Source organism: Tachypleus tridentatus, chromosome 9 (assembly GCF_004210375.1).
Source record: "Tachypleus tridentatus isolate NWPU-2018 chromosome 9, ASM421037v1, whole genome shotgun sequence".
NCBI classification, from domain to species: Eukaryota; Metazoa; Arthropoda; class Merostomata; order Xiphosura; family Limulidae; genus Tachypleus; species Tachypleus tridentatus.
Window position 1 is genome coordinate 37,494,244 of NC_134833.1, and position 21,283 is coordinate 37,515,526.

The 21,283-nt window shown below is 35.3% G+C and overlaps 1 protein-coding gene across 1 annotated transcript in view; it reads right to left on the reverse strand.

Annotated features, from left to right (window-relative positions):
• Positions 1-3,914: 3,914 nt before the first annotated feature.
• Positions 3,915-21,283, reverse strand: part of LOC143225077 (protein FMC1 homolog) — a 59,863-nt gene continuing 42,494 nt past the window's right edge. Inside the window, exon 3 of the mRNA XM_076453797.1 lies at positions 3,915-4,227. Within this exon, the coding sequence (XP_076309912.1) occupies positions 4,117-4,227 (111 nt within the window). The 3' untranslated portion in view covers positions 3,915-4,116. The remainder of the gene's footprint in view (positions 4,228-21,283) is intronic.

Here is a 21,283-nt window from a genome sequence, read left to right on the forward strand (position 1 = left end):
TATAATGCTAAAAATCGGGTTTCGATATCCGCGGTTGGCAGGTCACAAATAGCCCAACATGTAACTTTGCTCTTGACAATAAACAACTAAAACAAACTTTTCTGAGAACTGAGTAATGCTGTACTCTGGTGGTCATAAAGCATGTACTTCTTAAACAATGACTCACAAGTCATTGATGCACAGGATATTATTCATTTGAGTCTAATGATTGATGTGTTATACTGATTAAGGTATTTTAACTTCATTTCCGACAGTTAACAATTTCAAATTCCAGACTTGAGAAATAAATACGTTGTATCACTATAATAAATATCTTATCAGAGAAGCAAACACAGAAGCCGAAATTAGAAACGTAGTTTGTTTGTTTTTGAATTTCACGCAAAGCTACACTAGGGTCATTTGTGCTAGCCGTCCCTAATTTAGTAGTGTAAGATTAGAGGGAAGGAAGCCAGTCATTACCAGCCACCGTCAACTCTTGGGCTACTTACCATAGTGGGACTTACTGTTACATTATAACGCCTCCAAGGCTGAAAGGATGAGCATGCTTGGTGCAACAGAGCTTGCGACCCTCAGATTAAGACTCGAGCACTTTAACCATCTGGCCATACCGAGCCCTACAAAGGTAGTACAGCTTAGTAAAAGTGGAGGGAAGGAAAATGTAGACGTCACCAGAGAACTTGCTGAATTATGAAGCACTTTAAAATATACTCAGGAATTAGAATCTGGGAATTGTTCTTCCACCTTTCGTTTCCAGCACAATTTAAAAGCGAATAAATCCAGAAGTGGAACTTCGCCATTTCAGAATAAAAAATGACAGGACAATTGCTGTGGCGAGGCCTGCGCCTACTAAAGTAGAAATTTTACGGATTTTTTTATCCAAATATTATTTCTCACACAAGTGAGCAAACTTGAGCTTTAAAAAAAAGCATTACAAATTAATTAATATAAAAGTTTTCAAACCGTGATGTTGTGTTGCCAAGATGAATGATTTTCTTTACAAATGAACATCACAACTCGTTCAGTTAAATAAGTGGTTGAACATTTATATGTATATCAGACCATCAAGATTACAGCTTTGAAAGTTTCTTGAAATAAAAATATCCTGCCATTAGCGCCATCTGAAAAAAAATCGTTTAAAATATCCGAAATATTTCTTATGCATGTTTTATTTATTTCAATAAAATAAAGTTCTTGAAGCATGGTTCGACATAATTTTACTCGTCTTAAACTTATAAATAATAATAATGCAGCGCAAACGATCGAAGAAAGCTGTGAGGGCGTTATAATATGACGGTCAATTCCACTACTCGTTGGTAAAAGAGTACCACAAGAGTTGATGGTGGGTGGTGATGACTAACTACTATACCTCTAGTCTTACAATGCTAAATTAGACACGGCTAGCGTACACAGTCCTTATGTAACTTTGCGTGAAATTTTAAAAAACCAACAAACCATTGCATAAACACAGCATAGTTTCTGCTTATTCATGAAACTAATGTAGTAAAAATGCACTATCCCTGGAACATTCAGAGAGTAATCGAAATATAACTTTTAACTGGAGCGTAATATATCTCTATTTGTAACCATGACAAGCTAAATTCCTAGACGGGTGTTTTTCATTTAGAATCATGAACCTACACTTTTTTAACTGTTTATTCGTGTTAGAGCAAAACCACATTGGATTATCTGGTGTGTCCCCCTCGGGGAATCAAACCCCGAAATTTAGTTCAGTAAGCCTGTGGGACACCGGGGAACTTCTTTGAATAAAATTCATATTTAATGTCTTTCATGTGAAAGCTACTAAATTAAAACTGTAAAAAAGAAATACGAGTTTACAAAATCATATATTTAAATTAATTGTAGCCAACATTACTTACATTCGAGTTGTTCTCGTTTGAAACAAGTTAACAAAACTTTTAATTTATTGCAATTCATATCAATGAACATTGGTTCTTACCGTAAGTACATAGTCCAGATGGTTAAATGTTGAGTCTGTGGATGAAGTGTGATCCTGGATGGAATTGTAACATTCCTAAGGTCAGTGTGCCTAAGTTGTACAGACATCCTGACCTTCATAAATCATGCAGACATTTAGAGCGGTTCATGATTCGAAAACTTAGACTGCGGGTGGACAACAAACCATAAGAATTATTCAGCTGTTAATTACTATCATTCGTTAGCTTCACATAAAAGTGTAATTCCCAAGTAAGTAAAAAAAAATAAATATACTGACTTGTTGAGACCATCTTCATGCACTGCCTATTCGTAACGAATTAGAAAGATATATTTACGTAATGGCTGAACTGTTTCCTTTCGCTCTGAAATGTTACAATTTCTTAATTAAGCCAGATTTAATGACAGTAAAGTGTATCTCCGATATAGTCTATCGTATCAAAATTAGAAACATATTCAAGAAGATATATGTGTATATGCAGCATATGTAAAGATATACAGTGTATGTGTTATTTTTTTTGTTTGGTTGGAATTGAGCACAAAGCTACACAATGGGCTATCTGTTTTCTGCCCACAATGGGTGTCGAAACGGGGTTTTTAGCGGTGTAAGTCCACAGACATGCCATTGTGCCAATGTGGGCTACCATACCGTGATCGCAATAGAACGTCATGACCAACTTTAAGATGGATTTGATGACGAAAAGCCACGTTTTAGAAAACGAAGTTTGAAGACGGCTTGAATAGATACTAAAATAAACTTTATTAAAATTTAAAACATTTTAACCAGCTCTTGTCTCTAGAGCCTCAAAATATAAATAAGCAATTCACCAAGCTGGAAAAAATCAGTAATAAAACTGATTTCAGCGATGCTTTCCGGTGAAAATTACATTTAGGATATAACGAGTTTGTGGTTATTTTTTGCCATTGCTTTTCTATCTCCACCAATACTGCACATCTCTGTGCTACTGGAGATTTTCTATTGTCTCCTTGCATCAAACATCACACAAAACAGGTTTCACTTGCTCATAAAAGCACCATACCTAATTAAGACCGTTCACAAATGATTAAGGAAACAATAGATACAAAATATTCTTGGATTCAGCCATATTGTAGGAGTTTAATCTTTTAACCACAACACACGACCACTTACTTTATAGGTTTGCAGATGGATAATCTGTAAATAATGAACTTCTATATAAACTGAGAAGAATTATAAGCATGACTTTTAATGTTGCCTCCATAGTATGCGTAGACATCATCACTTTGTAAAGCCAATGATAATTTCTCTATGTTCCCATCTTGCTGCTATAATAAACCATGAGACCAGTATATCAACATGATGCAACAAAATACACAGTATGTTGCAGGGTAGTTTTATTTTGTTTGTTTTTGAATTTCGCGCAAACCTACACGAGGATTATCTGCGCTAGCCGTCCCTAATTTAGACATCACCGCCAACTGTTGAGCTACTCTTTTAACAACGAATAGTGGAATTGACCGTCACATTATAATGCCCCCACAGCTGAAAGGGCAAGCATGTTTGGTGTAAAGGGGATTCGAACCCGCCACCCTCGAATTACAAGGGCTTTTGTCTGGATTTTGATGAAAAAGAAACAGTTATTTAAAGTTCTGGATACCACTGTGATAAACAAAAGTGTAAAAAAAACATTTGTATATACGTTTGACTTGTTTTAATATATTAGTTTAAAACAAGTGAACTGTGTGCTGGTTATTTATAGATGAAATTTATCGCCAACAGATCACAAACACCAACTGTAAAGAATTCGGCCTAAATATACTCAAAGCCTGACACACCACTTGAAATAGAAATTGTCAAAAATGTTACAAAAATACAAAGTTCAAGTACAAATTAGTCATTAATGTGAGGTTTATTAGTGTATCCACTTTAGTCGTGTCAAATAGTTTATAACATTTAATAAAAAATCACAATAAACACAATAGACAAGAATATAATTTTATTATCTGTCTTTGTAACGTTACATTTTCAACGAACTTATATTCACGCTTTTGTACCTAACGGTTCATGGCTAACTAATACAATGTTATTGATGTAAGGTTCACATACAATAAATGTCTTTCACGCCATTATAGCAATCTCTGCATGTGAAGTAACATTTTTTATCAGTGTTAGACTAAGTTTAACTAAGTTAAAGGATCTTCTCTTGCCCGATCACCTGGTAATTTTAGTCCTACCATATCTGCTGTTTCCTTTATCGTTCTTTCTCCCTTCCCATGATACATCTCGTGGAGTTCCTACGATAAATGAAAAATAAATTCATACAGTAACAAATTCAACTACAATGGAAACGCATATCAGTCACATAAAATAGCATTATGCGATTACTTTAAGGGCTTCAAAAGCTTTCCACCTAAGGCACTTTCTACAGTATTTGGAAATATCAAACAGTATTCATTTGGTTTAAGTAACAAAGTCTACGCAACAAGTTCTCAAGATTAACATCGAAACGAATGAATACAGAGAACATCACGACAAACTAAACAGGTTTGTATTTTTAAAGGAGAGGTGTGTTTTAACTTTAAGGGTTAGCAATTTTTGTTTTAACAAGGAACTTTATAGTTTGTTTGGAGTTAAGCACAAAGCTAAACGGTAGATTATCCGTGCTCTGCCCACCATAGGCATCAAAATACCTTTTCTAACGTTGTAAGTCTGCATATATATATATCTCTGTGTCACTGAGGAGCGAACTTCATTATTTAGCTGTAATAAAACATGATAAATATATATATATATATACAACATTTAAGAAAGGTACGTAAACCCATGACGAAAAGTGCAAACACGTATAACTCGTACAGCTTTTAGTGATATAAAACTTCTAATTAAAAACACAAAAACAGTAATATTACCTAGCTAAAATAATCGTGATTGTGTGAGGTTATGTTGTTTCAAATCGTTTAAAGTGTATTATAAAGGGAAATGATTATTGGTAGTCCAGAAATATTTAAATATTGATTATTGATCCGAATAGTTATAGAGTGTTTAATAATTTAAGTTTATAGCTTAAGCTCAAACGTACACAAGAGGCCATACCATTGTGTCACTAGGGGGATTCAAACGAGTAACAATATACTTGCTTTAGTAATGTCGTTGTTGATTGGAACCAAGAACAAAACTACACGATAGGCTATTTGTGCTCTGCCCACCATGGGGTATCGAAACCCGGTTTTTAGCAGTGTGAGTCGAGTCTGCAGGCATGTCGCTGTGCCATTGGACAGCTGAAAGTAACGAGACTAAACTATATACAGCAGTAACTGTGGTATCACAAGGTAAAACAGCAACTTTCTGTTTTACCTTTATTTTACATAAACACGTTGGCTCGAAATGTTCTATATTTACCTTAAGATTATTAAAACCTTGTCAAACATGGTTATCAATGATTAATAATCACAAGTAGTAAGAACTTCTATTAAATATTGTTTCCATAATTTATCGCCTCCTCAGTCTGTTTCGTTGTTCGAATGTCATACAAAACAACTCGAGGGTTATTTGCCCTAGCTTTCCATAATTTAGAAGTATTACACTGTATAGAGGGCAGTTAGTCAATGTCACTTACCACCAACTATAGAGTTACTCGACTGACTGTATCACTATAACATCCCCATAAATGAAAGGACGAGCATGGACGGTAATGGGATCCGATTGTGATTCGAGCGCCATAAATACCTGACCATGCAGGGCCCAGAATGATGGAACCCCAAGATACTTTAGCTGATAGATTCAAAATGAATTGTTTTCTTTTATTCTTCTCAATTGCGATTATCCAGTTGCGATAGAATTTTAAATGCGACCTAAGAGTCATTTCAAGTTCCTTCGTATTAAATGCTAAAATAAAAGAATAGTAGATAAAAAATATTATGTAACTAAGGCTGAAAGACAAGACTTGAAATTGTGACTTTATAGTAGAGAATGTCTTAAGTTTCAATATATATACATGAATAATATACTTGTAAAACGATATGTGGTATCACAGGAGCATTTCTTTTTAAATAAATGCTAAGCGTTCTTCAGTCTGGAGTGTTGTTTGCAAAAATATACAGTTTGCTTGTTTTTTGCTAAGCACAAAATTACATAATGGGATATCTCTGCGGTGCCCGCTACGGGTATCAAAACTCGGATTCTAGCATTATACGTCTGCAGAGTTATCGCTGTTCCAATAAGGGGCAAAGCATTAAGAAACCCTTAAGGCACCATTTCTTGCCGTGGTATTGCGTATTTTGTCAGCTGGTGTGTGTGTGTGTGTTTAGTATCAGTTTTTGTTGTTAAGCACAACGCTACACAACGGATTACCTGTGCTGTACCCGTCACCGGTATCAAAACTAGGTTTTTAGAGTTACAAATCTTCAGACTTTCCACTGAGACACAGGAGGGTTGAATTATATTGACTATATAAACAACTGGTCTTGGTAAAGTGACCACGAAGTTTGATCTCTTTTGAAATTCGTGCAAAGCTACATGAGGATTATCTGCATTAGACGTCCCTAATTTATCAGTGAATAACTAAAGGAAATGCAGTTAGTCATCATCACCAACCGCCAACTCTTTTTACCAACGAATGTTTGGATTGATCATCACACTACAATACCCTCGCTGCTGAAAGGACATGTTTGGTAGGATGAGGATTCAAACTCACGAATGCCCTAACCACCTAGCCATGCCGGGCTTGATTAAGAAGTTCACAAGGGCTTCATTCTAGAGGATATTCCACTTATTAAAAGAGAAGACAAGAGTCACTGCCTGTGCTACTTTCAGCTTTGTACTAATACGATCAACCCTTTTGAATTGTACATTGCGTAAATGAATTTCCAGTTTATACTAAATTGAATGCTCTATAGCAGAACGCGTGTACTGCAGATGTCACTAGTTATATTTCTCTGCGCCTTAAGCTTCCCTACTAGAAACTCTCAAGTCAACAAATCGTCCTTCGAACAAGTTAAGAGTTGAAAAAGCAGGGCTTCTTGAAGTGGACGAGGCAGAGGGTGACTTTAAAAAGTTAGTATCTTTGAAATGTTCTTCATCACACATGTATGTCACAATCAAAATGTTTACTGACTCATTCTGACACTGGTACACAAGTTGGTAGCTTTTGGACTACTAACACTTAACTTCACTAAGGCATTTCTTGCAACAGTCTATGTGGTAACTCATTATGGTATAAAATAAGGCACACATTTCCACCGACTTTTATAATCGAAGGTCTCTCGATTTTCTCTTGTTTTCTTTCTTAATAAAATATGTTCTCTAACCCTATTTCTCTTATTACTGAACTACTTGTGCTATGTGCAATGGTTCTAAGCAATTAATTTACAAATTTAAACACACATATTTGTTTGCTTGTTTTGGAATTTCGTGCAAAGCTATTCGAGGGCTATCTGCGCTAGCCGTCCCTAATTTTGCAGTGTAAGACTAGAGGGAAGGCAGCTAGTCATCACTACCCACCGCCAACTCTTGGGCTACTATTTTACCAATGAATAGTGGGATTGACCGTCACATTATAACGCACCCACGACCCTCAGATTACGAGTCGAACGCCTTAATCCACTTGGTCATGCCAGGCCAAACACACACACACACACACACACACATACACCGTATACTGTCTCCCTTTTTCCAAATCTAAAAGCTCAACAACATAAAGTAATTTTCGAAAATGACAGTTTGGTTTGAATTTCGCAAATATTGGGATTGACTGAAACATTATTATACCCCACAACTGAAAGAGCGAACATGTTAGGTGACAAAATTCGAGCCCGTAGCTCAATGAAAATAGCCACATTATTCCTGTATGTCTAGGCTTGGTCACAGAAATTTAGAATTTCATCAGGTATTCACTTTGAACTGACTGATTGATGGCCCTATCTACTTCTTGTAACGATTAACTTTCTATCAATAAACCTTGCGAGTTATATATTTTATGCATGTGTCACTTTTTATGTGCGTATTCACATGTTTAGCAGTAAGTTTTATCTGAAATTAACAGGTTAGAAGTTGGTAGAATTTGCCATAAAAAGTTCAAGCTCTTTCTATGATTAAATTTTCCTACACTTCATACGAATCTTCTATTTTATAGAAGGTAGCTAACATCCAGTATATTGTGGCATTTTTGTGGTTTAATTGTGTGCAAAGTTCTCGAAGTTGCCTCATTTTGAAGCAGAATGCTAGACGAAAGGCAGCTACATGTAGTCAACAGCATCCAGTGTCGATTCTTAAGCTACGTTAAACGAATAGGAGTATTTGAGGAACATTCTTAAAACAAATACACTGCACCTGCCACATAAGCCAGCCAAGAACCTCCCTATGGATAAAAAAAAATGAGTCGTCCCAAAAAATGTTTTGGTTGTTTCGAATTTTACGTAAAACTACACGAGGGCTATCTGCATTAGCCTTTCGTAATTTAGCAGTGTAAGACTAGAGGGAAGGCAGTTAGTTATCACCACCCACCGCCAACTCTTGGGCTACTATTTTACTAACGAATAGCGGGATTGATCATCACTTTATAACGCCCCCACGACTGAAGGGGCAAGCATGTTTGGTGTGACGGGGATTCGAACCCGAGACCCTCAGATTAGGAATTGAGTACCTTAACCATCTGCCATGTCGGGTCGTTTCGATCAGAAAATAAAACGTTAGGCAGTATTATCGAAGTCTAGGTCGTTTGACAAGAACCGTGCCTTGACGCGAAACCATGAGAGCTAACGCGAATAAGTTAGCCTGTAAATGTAAGGTAAAACGATGTAGCAATGAAAACATATTTAAAGTGTTCTGGATGTGGTTGTGAACATGAAAGTTCAAGTGCATCTGTTATGTTAAACTGTGCAGGTCGGATGAGAAAAGAATTTATTTGAAGATATCCCAATCGCTTTGACATATCAGCTGAATCTGAGATTCGTCAATTGACCACTTCACTCACAGCGAAACATTAAAAACAAATTAAAACTGACATAATATATCCTTATATTCAAAATGGGAAAGTAGAATCATATATAGGAAATCTTTAGTTTCAATATTTTGTAACGCTAATGACACAGTAAAGTCTGAAGATGTAGTGCTGAAGTTGAAGCACATGACACGATGCATCACAAGATGGTTTCCCTTGCGAGTTTTAAATCTAAAACGCCATTTCTGTAATTAAAAGTGCACATGTAAAAATGACATAATGCCTAGTATGGTACCACCAGAGTATAATAATATTTTTTCATTATCTCATAACTTTAGCAATAATCAGTTGTTTTTTTGTTTGTTCGTTTTCGAAATATCCTCCTTGATCATCTTAGACTCAACATGCTGGGTTGGCTCGTGTGGTAGGTATTAATTTTTGTAGTAAAGGGATGCACACCACAGAGCTTTGGATCCACAGTTTGAGTCTCTCAATAATAATAAAGTTATCACCATTTTTGTTCTCGGTATCAGAAGCGGTAAAATATGTAATAAATTTAAGTTTATTCTCTATTGTGATTCATAAGCTGTAAACCGTGAAACCATGGTCACATTGCTTATATTTATATTACGAAATTGGGAAAAAAAAAATACCCTTTCTCTTCACTCAATAGGCAGAAAGTCCTCCCTAATTAAACGGGTTCATTACATGTTTTGAAAAAGGTGGAAAATTAATTGTAACAGGCATACTACAGGTTAATAAAATATCTCAAACAGAAATAAATTATTACCTAAATTAATCCGAAAAGTTAAAAAAAAAGTAGGAAAACACTGTTAATAACACTGAAATATTAAAAATTTATGTAATCATTGATGTAAATTGTAGCTACGAAGAATAACGCAACAGTACATACAGAAATCACTGTAGACAAGACTAAAACTCTCCAAGTTGTTTACTTTTTTAAGGCTACAAAACAATTACGCGTTCTGGTTATGAACAGTTTGGTTTGTTTTGAATTTCGCGCAAAGCTACTCGAGGGCTATTTGCGCTAGCCTTCCCTAATTTAGTAGTGTAAAACTAGAGGGAAGAGAAGACAGCTAGTGATCCAGTGATCACAGTGTCAATAGCAAAAGAGTACAACAGTAATTGTTTTTTTTGTTTTGGAATTTCGCGCAAAGTTACACTAGGGCTATCTGCGCTAGTTGTCCCTAATTTTGCAGCGTAAGACTAGAGGGAAGGCAGGTAGTCATCACCACCCACCGCGAACTCTTGGGCTACTCTTTACCAACAAATAGTGGGATTGACCGCACATTATAAATCCACACGGCTGAAAGGATGAGCATATTTGGTGTGAGAGTGATTCAAAACCGCGACCCTGAGATTACGAGTCGAGTGCCTTAAACACCTCATGTTGGGTCAGGTTATGAACAGTTAAGTTTATTTTAATCTATATGCAATCAAATACTCATTATGACGAAACAATCAAACCTGTTTAGGTATTTCATCAACTAAATTATAACTTAAATGACGAACTGGATTTTTCTTTGCTGAACGGCACGCAAGTAGGTTAAACGGTCAGGTCACATACACCATATAATTCTGACTATAAGTTTGAAATACTGAAAAGAGGTAATGATTTCATGACTGTCACCAAAAGAGCTTAACTTGGTACCTCTGAAATTGAACAACGGAGTTAATGCCACGTTTGTAACGCGCAAATAACAGTGAAGTGTGTGCTCAAAGAAATAATGGCTCGAGCTACGGACTCTTCGATTCACAGCTACGCGTTAGTTTTTAACCCTTATTCTTCTGTGTATCATATTCGTAATGTGCGGATGTTTTGTTTTTACCTTCTTTTTTGTCGCAGGAGCTAGATGTAATTTCAACAACAAATACAAAAGTAAGACAGTAAGTAGACTTCGCTGTGTGTGTGTTAATACAGACTTTGTTAACTATTAACTTACGTTTGTTTTAAATTTCTGTTGCTGTTCAGTTTATTCTCACAGCGCTATAGTTCCGGAAACTGTGTGATGTGGATACTTGTTACTACCTTAACAGAATATCACTGTTCTTTGAACATTACAGGCCTAACAGCCTTGGTACGCCAGCTTACACGTTTATGCAACTTACTCAGCTTATACTGTCGACATACATTAAAACAGTTACATGAATCCAGTAAGTTCATCCTGGCTAGTAACAGTTGACGTTGAGCTGGAGAATTCTAGGACAATAACTTGTAGAGCTATACCTAGAATGCTATTTTTACACACAGTTATGGTTTGAAACCTGTAATGTAAAAACTATAATTAAAAATACAACAACAAAAATTTTACAGTTAAACGTGTTTCTTATCAATTGAATCTCAAATACTTCATGGTTCATTGTTTCACACTTCTACATACAGTTAAATAAACATTTCTTTGAATTAGTTTGGGTTTTTAAATCTTATTGTTCCTGATGTTAGGTTTCAGTTTTGTTTTTTCTGAGATATCAATAATGGTGAGAGATACGAACCATGAAACAAACTTTCATTCCTGCGTAAAACTCATCTATCTTGTCAACTGTCAAAAATCACGATCTGTTAAACTGTCAATGGCCCGGCATGGCCAGGTGGGTTAAGGCATTGGACTTGTCATCCGAGGGTCGCGGGTTCGAATCCCCGTCACACCAAACATGCTCGCCCTTTCAGCCGTGAGAGCGTTATAATGTGTCGGTCAATCCACTATTCGTTGGTAAAAGAGTAGCCCAAGAATTGGCGGTGGGTGGTGATGACTAGCTGCCTTCTCTCTAGTCTTACACTGCTAAATTAGGGACGGCTAGCGCAGATAGCCCTCGAGTAGCTTTGCGCGAAATTCCAAAACAAACAAACCTGTCAACATTAGTTAAATGTTCACCGGCGGAGAATGGTAAATCGTTTAAGTGTTCGCGCAAAGCTACACAAGAGCATCCAACTTTAAACTGATATACTGAAGAGAAAGCTGCTAGTCAACAGCACTCACCGCCATTTCTTGAGTTATTTAATGGAATAATGAGGTTCAACCTTTATTCTTATAACGAACGCATCCACTGTCCCTACGTGTGGTAAGAGATGTTGCGACAAGGGGACTCGAGACGTGGACTCTCAGACTCGCATATTTCATGTAATCGTACTACTAGTTATTACGATATGCCATTGTACTGTCATCGTTACAGTTATTTTTATGTAATTGCATAATAACATAACGATCATATATAGGTATACGTACTCAGTGACTGGTCAACTACGTTGTTTTCCTTCGTGTTTAAATATTACAATTTATATTCGCAACTGAAAGAAATAATGTACATATTTACGTTCCCGTCTATAATTCTAATAATACATATGCGACATCTATAGGGCCCAGAATGACCAGATGGCCGAGGAAGGGGAGGGGGACAATAACTGGAATATACTGTTGTGAGTGTGAGCTTAATCTTCTTTATTTAGTTGGAATCATGGTAGTTTAAGCAATATAATATCCTACAGTGTTATCTTTTAAACGTCAGATACACTGTCAAGTGAAAATTACGAATAGCCTTCCATAAAAACGTGAATTATTTCTTCTTTAAAGTCGCCTATGAAATAAAAAGAATGTATGTTTTTATTTCTTCAAAGTTCAAGACGAAATTTTATTTTACTGGGAGTTTATTTTAACGTAATATTACGTATAACTGATAAGCTCAAAAATCACCAGGCCTTGACATGGAGATTTATTTTCCAACAGGAACTCCAGAAGTTTCGAGAAAAACAAACATAATTTGTTAATATACAACATACGCAAATAAAATGCGAAAATATTTTAATCGTAGCAACGTAGTTTCGTGTAACATATATATAGTATACGAGTAGTTTTCATATTTAGCTTAATTTTTAATTCACCACTCTCTTTAGTGTAACTATTTGTTGTTAAAGCACAAAACAACACAATTAGTTATCTATGCTGTTCTCTTCACGGGCCTTGAAATCCGATTTTTTGTTTTACCGTTGTACGTTTGTTTGTTTTTTGAATTTCGCACAGAGCTACACGAAGGCTATTTGCGCTAGTCGTCCTTAATTTAGCAGTGTAAAACTAGAGGGAAGGCAGCTAGTCATCACCACCCACTCCTGACTCTTTGGCTATTGTTTTACCAACGAAGAGTGGGATCGACCGCACGTTATAACGCTCCCACGCCAGAAAGTGCAAGCAGGTTTAGTGAGAGGGGGATTCGAATCCACGATCCTTATATTACGAATCGAGCGATCCAACCACCTGCCTATGAGGAGGACAAGATGAAGGAGTAGAGGATATTTTTTACTTACCTACGACCTTTCTGATTCCCCATAGATGTGGCATACTTATAAGAATAAATATTTATTTATAATAAAAAGAATCAGATTAGTGACTCAGTTAAACTGACGAAGAACGAATTCACTGTTTCATTCCTCTAACATTAGTAATAGAACATATCCTAAAATTTACGAGAAATGAAGCAAGGATCCTAAGCCATAGTCATTAGGTGCTCGCGCTGTAAACTGTCAATTCAGCATTCGATACTCCACTTAGCAACTAATAATCGTGAATACAAGTTATTTTGAAAGCCACTTTAAATATTTTGAATTTTTGACAATCAACTTTGCAAAGTGCACAAACTGAATATTTTTACACTCGCACCACAATAATAAAAAAAAACACCTGTCATAATTTTATCGTGTTTTTTCTTCTTGTTGGAAATTATTGTTGGAATTAAAAAGTTTACAATTTCTCGAAAAAATTCACTTGATTTTTGAATCAAAATTTAGCAAAGCTGAAAAATATAATTTTACAGACCTATTCTATAAGATAAGACATTCACAATTTTTAAACCTAAAGAAGTGTCATACTTTATAATAAAAACAAGAGAAGATAACGAGACAATAAGAATGTGGGAGAAGTTTCAGGTATAGACTGACAACAAAAAGAGATTCTGCTCAGCATAATGTAATAAAAATATACCGTTTCGGAGGAGGTTCAGTCATGTTGAGGAAAGGTGTCTGTATGCACGGACGTTGCTCCACCTGCATATTTGCACCTAAATGACGTATTGATATGATGCTGAACCTGGTTGTACGATTTTTCGAAGATGAAATCAGACAACGCTTCGTTCTTATGCAAAATAATCCCTGATGTTATACTGCTTGGACTAGCTTACAAAAGATTAAGGTCATGTATTGTCTACCAAGAATCCTACCTCACATAATTCCTCTGGAACACATTTGACGAAGACTACGTCAGTGTTTTAGCCCAAGAATTCTCAAACGTTTTTGGGTAGTCTTCCCCTTCGAAAATATTTCAAGCTGTGCCGATCTGACCTTTCTTCACTCACGCACACAGTGTTAGCAAATTACTATAAAAATTATAAAACATTAGCTACCTCGACACTTTTTATGATCTCATGAAGCCCTTAAAATAAGCCTTGGAGCTCCTAGTTTTAGAATCACTGTTTTAGTTCAAATCTCAATTGATTTCAGTTCTACCACTTTGGTCTCCCGATGGGATATCGGTAAGCTTACGGACTTACAACGCTAAAATCCTGGGTTTGATTCCACTCAATGGACATAACAGATAACTGGCCGTGGCTTTGCTCTAAAAAAAAACAAGTATATGATATAAAACAACTTTATCGCCATTACATTTCAAACCACTGACCCTTCTTTTACATCGTTCATTGCCGGTGGAGTTCACATATTGCATTAGTTCCAGTAATCTTATCTTCTTGTGTAGCACAGCATTTTCTCAAAATAACTGATAAAAAAGTGGAGGTGAAACCACTGATTTCATATGCGATATAAACAGAAAAACCTCTGCAGTAATTAGTGGGATTAATAACACTGATTGTATTTTGTTTTTTCGTAGTTGATATATTATTAAGTGTACTGTAACTAAAAAACTCACGGACACGCAAGCACTTTGATATTATTTAAAAATATATTAAGAAAACTGATAACGTCTAGAGTCAAACTGTTAAGAATTTTCCACCAGAAACGTCAGTGTAATTCTAATCAAGCTTCACTTTTCAGAAGCAGCGCTGTCTTAAAAAAAACCCCAAAAAACGCGAACCTTGATAACCGGTTAAGATACTTCAAATTACTGTATCATTGGCAAATTGTGACTGATACGCGCTATTAGTTACTTATAGGAATGTAGTTAAATTTTGTTTTTAGGCCTAGCAGAACATCGGTCCCTCGAGCATTGGATAGCTGAACATATACCATAATCATTCCTGGCCTTGATCTGCCAGTCAAATAGAAATAAGGTCCATTAGTGGCAATCTGTAATGATACATTAAAGGAGAACGATGCAAATTTAAACTTCATAACAGTTATGTTGGTTTTAATAACTGATTTTCCATAATTCACCTATGCAAATTTCGAAAATAAGATTTTTTTTTTTTATAATGTAAAAAGTTTTTACAAATCGGGATGAAACAAATTACTTACTTAGATCAAATTATTATTTCGTTCACCACAATGAACACTTTTTATTATTACGTTTGGTAATAAAAATACAGACAAACTGAAGAAAATGGAAGTTTGTTTTGTGAATTTCGCGCAAAGCTACTCGAGGGCTATCTGCACTAGCCGTCCCTAATTTAGCAGTGTAAGACTAGAGGGAAGGCAGCTAGTCATAACCACCCACCGCCAACTCTTGGGCTACTCTTTTACCAACGAAAAGTGGGATTGACCGTCACATTATAACGCCCCCACGGCTGGGAGGGCGAGCATGTTTAGCGCGACGCGGGCGCGAACCCGCGACCCTCAGATTACGAGTCGCGCGCCTTGCGCGCTTGGCCATGCCGGACGCTCTCCACAAAGTATTCAATCATGTTCTCTGTATTGTAACTAATTAAGAAGTTCGACATTTTCGTATGTTTCATTGAAGTAAACCGAACGTACAGTAGAGGCAGATGAACATATGTTACCATGGTAATGGAATACACTTTTTACGCTTCTTTTGGAAGGATCAATGAACAAATTGCCATTCACTTGGTTCATGGACTGCAGCTCCTAACATTGGTATTAATTCAACAATAATGTTGCGATAAACAAGTAAATATTCTTGTTAAAAGTGTGGTATCAATTCTTTCTCACGATTTCTTTAACAGTGAAATTATGTCCCAGGAGGAAGTAAGTTCCCACACTGAAGTCTGAACAAAATATTTGAAGAATACTTTGGCAATTCCAAATTTCTCACCAACTTATTAAATACACCTCGAGTAAAAAGTTGTGGTTCACCAGTCGTTTCAGGTTCAAAACAATCCCTATTTTAATTTCTACTGACATCAGATGAAACTGTGTAAAGAGTAGGTGTAGGTGCGTCAGATAAACAAGCAACATATCTTATAGTATACTGAAGGTCCGGATAAAAAATTTCGTTTTTACTAAGCGTTGTAGGCTTACACGTTACATGAGGGTAAAACAGCAGTAGTCATTTCCGTTGTTTCTAATCTCATACCACGCCACTGGAATTACAAAAAACTAGTACTTTTAGTCCATTGTTTCAACTATTTAACACAAATGGTGCAAAGTTTGTGCGTAACCCATGATTCATCTTGGTCCCCAACATTGTTTTGTTTAGTTTTTTCCAAAGTACGCGCAATACACTTTTTGATAAATTCTGTAATGTTTTGCTTTCGTTTTTTTACAACAATATTTATCACAAATAGAATGTTGCCATAGCGACGAATAAATAATATTTAAAAGAAAAAATATTAAAGTGCACGCACAAACACATACTATCTAAAAATGACACGTCATGCGGCCTGTTAACCGTTTATATATTACATAAGGCAACATAAAATAAGGTTAATATCTGTAAACTTAACTTAGGATTTCATCACCCTTAATAATTAGTTAATATTTCATTTCTAAGATAATAAATGTGTCTGGTTAATTCCTTAAATTGTTAAATTAAACAGTTGCAAACTTTCTTATTAAGTAATGGCCTAGCTTTTGTAATAAAAATTACTTAATACAAATATTTTTTCCTCCATCCCTCTTAACCGTTCCATTTTGAATCCCAAATCAAAGATTTGTAAAAAAATAACATTTCACATTTAAAGTTTGTATTTCATAAGTTACTACCTAAGAGGTCTTTCGTATATTGCCTAAACTCGTCATTCGGGCTGACTACGCGTATTTGTTTCGAACGCTTCGCTACTTTCCACCGTTTAAATCGTAAATTTTAATGTAATTACAAATATAAAAGCAAGGTTATTCTTATGTAGAACCTTTCATGTTGTCGAGAAGTTTTGTCAGTTCTCCTGCACTAACAGTACATAGAAATGTATAAAATATGCAACATTTGTTTGTACATTGTAAATTTTTATTTACTACCATCTACTAATACTCGTTTGAAACGTGCTTATATACTACAGCACACTTTTTAATCGGTGTCTGTTAAGTCTTCACATTAAAAAAACTGGTAAAAACTTGTTTCTACATAATTGTTCACAAATTACACGTACACCCTACCGAAGTTAGTTTAATCAACACGCGTACTAAATAAAAACTCGGCAAAATAAGATAATATCACGGAAGGCATTATTAAATTATTTTTTCTTCACATTCAAAGACTGGTTTAACTTTATCGTAAGTTCAATTAAGAGTAATAATCACAAACGACACACAAACAAGGTGTGATGTCATTCTACAATATCCAGATACGAAGAAAAAGAAAATTTATGTATTTCAAGAATTTATTTCATTAATTCCTTCATGGAACCTGCAACATTTCTCAAAATAGTTCTGTATGTAGGCTTAGCTATTTGAAATCATAGTAAACACTTTATATTCACAATACTTGTTTACTCTCACCTTTATTTATTTGTTTTCCTTCTTAAGTCAGAAGGATTCACTAAATTCTCCCATCATTGACAGACACACAACTGCGAGCATGGTAGGCAACTTTTTTTCTGGAATATCATTGTTTTCATTGGAAATGTATGGCATAGAAAAATCCCAATGTTTCGTAAACAGTTGAAAAGCTATGCTACTTATACTGATATAATTAAAACTACTTGATAATTGTGCAAACTATGTTTTTCTCAATGAAGTCGAGTCATTTCTGTTTTAGATCCAAAATGCATGATGAAAACAAAAGTTTAAATTGCATTTATGGTATTTTTGACTGAGATTATTTTTTGCAAGTACTAGATGACTGAACAGGAAAACTGCAAAGTAGTCCTGAGTTTGTAGTTATGAGAAAAATACAGTTTGGAAATATGCGATGCTGAGTGAAACAATCTTTTTCAAACACAGCAAAAAATAAACAAACTGGGGGATGATTGCAAATATTAGATTAGTGAATGGTTAGAAGCACTCTTTCTCTCCAAACTGATTTCTATCAAACAAAATATTTGGTAAATCAAGTATAACTCTGAAAGTATCAGTTCCATATTGATATATAGTCTCCTATACTATCTCTGTTATAGCATCACCACACAACTGATTCTTCTCTCAAAGTATCTATTGACTGCAACATACAGACATCATCCACTCGACCAAATAGGAGGTTTCAGTCATTGATCCTTTTCTATCTAGATGCATGAAGATTGTGCAAATCTCCACATACAAAGTAGGTTTGATTTGTTTTGAATTCGCATAAATGTTCACGAGGGCCATCTGCACTAGCCGTCCCTAATTTAGCAGTGTAAGACTAGAGGGAAGACAGCAAGTTGTCACCACCCACCACCAACTCTTGGTCTACTCTTTTACCAATGAATAGTGGGATTGACCATCACATTACACTATCCCCATAGCCAAAAGGGCAAACATGTTTGGTGTGATGGGGATTTTAACCTGAAAACCCTCAGATTACATACAAAATAGACATAATCTAACACCAAAAACATTGTTTTAAGTTTGATCTCAAACCAATAATTGAAATTAAATCCCATAAATTGTACCTGCCCTGAACCATTGTCTGTGGCACATAAAGGTTTTACAAAATATCCATTTATTTATCTTCAGTCACTAACATGCCTAAAAAAGGTGAGTTACATTAAAATCATTTAAATTTACTGCCTCCACAGCATCTGAAGGCAACACATTCCATTGGTTAACAACCCCATTTGAAAAATAAAATTATCTCAGTTGAAGATGGCTTCTACCTTGCCTGATATGTGGCATCTAGTTTTTGGATGACCTTCTAGGATGTTCCACATTCAATCCTCTGGGTTTGCTTCCAGTTTTTGCTTGGTGGTTCCTTGCCATTGACTGCTGCATAAAAGTTTCTCATCCTTGCAGTGACTGGTTCTGCCCCAGCAGTTTAAATACCCTTCAGTAACACCAAGTCTCCTTTTTACAAAAGTCAGGGGCATAGAATAATTGATCCACAAGCCATTTGTCATGTCTGAGTAATTAAAGAAATGGTGGTTATACCTATCATGAGTGGTGTTTTTTTCCTGTCCTGTATTTGCCTTACAATGACTTGAGCAGCTCCTAAGATAATCCATATGCTGGAAAAGTCCTTTTTTGGCTTAGCAATGTAAGGGTACATAGAGTTCAAGCTTCACCTTTTCCTGTTATTATAAGAATTGATGTAGTCAATTTCTCTTGTGTAACAATTCCAGTCTGTCCAGCAATGATGTAACCCTCTGTCTTGGGTTAAAGAATAATGGAATTAATCGTCATATTATAATGCCCCATGGCTGAAGAGGCGAGCATGTTTGGTGTGACGGGGATTCAAAACCTCGACCCTCGTCTCCTGTTAAAATGTTAGTGAAACGACAGACTTCCAACATAAATTATTTCAAATGTTAAATCGCAAATATTTTTTAAAAACTCGGAAAACGATCTCTCAAAAGTTTTAATTTCGGCAACAGACAAGAAATTTGGTTAGATAACAGAAAAGTTAAGAGTACGACTAGATATTATATTTTCTTTTTAACTTTCAATATAATGACAATGTTTAGTTATCGATATTAGAACATGCTATATATTTCTAACATAATTTAAGGCGACATAAAAAAGGGTCGTCTAGAACACATAACCCCTTTAACCAGATTACGGAAGTGTGTTTCGGTGTTGGCTGCTACATTTCAACGATACAGTTCTAACACATTTAATTAATTAAAGCTCTTTCCTGGCAGGAGGTTACAAATCTGCCAGTTGTCGAGTCGTTTCAACAGACAATGCTCGACTAACTTATTCCTTACATTGTATTTGTTTTAGTGCGGATATACTTTTAGAACTTTGGCTCGGACTGAACCTTGGTGTGACAACAAACAGTACAAAATTTAAGTCACAACAATATTAAGTATCTCAAACAAATAGGGGCAGCGTTTCTTTATTTAAAAATGTCTGAAAAGTAAAGTAGAATTATATAAATAGATATTACAAGACAGAAGTAAGATTACTGAACGTGTTCCTTGGAAAACGTAACTTCTTTAACTTCAGAAGCGCTATTCTACACGTTATGACCAGAATGAAAGTTCAGATGTCTCTCCAAAGTTGTAATTCACGATAAAATATTCCTTAAAACAGATTCAAAGTTGAAATCGAAAGTAATTCTTTCGTCAACGTCCATAAATCAAAATCGTAGTAACCTCTCAAGATTTGAGGGCTAAAATGCCGAAACTTATTTCATTATTAAAATAATAGAGACCAGCCACAGAATATCTCTTTAATCTGCAGATTTCGTAAACAACATAAACATTCATTAGAAAAGAAGCAAACAACGATACAACATAAACATTCGTTAGAAAAGAAACAAACAACGATACAACATAAACATTCGTTAGAAAAGAAACAAACAACGATACAACATAAACATTCGTTAGAAAAGAAACAAACAACGATACAACATAAACATTCGTTAGAAAAGAAACAAACAACGATACAACATAAACATTCGTTAGAAAAGAAACAAACAACGATACAACATAAACATTCGTTAGAAAAGAAACAAACAACGATACAACATAAACATTCGTTAGAAAAGAAACAAACAACGATACAACATAAACATTCGTTAGAAAAGAAACAAACAACGATACAACATAAACATTCGTTAGAAAAGAAACAAACAACGATACAACATAAACATTCGTTAGAAAAGAAACAAACAACGATACAACATAAACATTCGTTAGAAAAGAAACAAACAACGATACAACATAAACATTCGTTAGAAAAGAAACAAACAACGATACAACATAAACATTCGTTAGAAAAGAAACAAACAACGATACAACAAACATTCGTTAGAAAAGAAACAAACAACGATACAACATAAACATTCGTTAGAAAAGAAACAAACAACGATACAACATAAACATTCGTTAGAAAAGAAACAAACAACGATACAACATAAACATTCGTTAGAAAAGAAACAAACAACGATACAACATAAACATTCGTTAGAAAAGAAACAAAC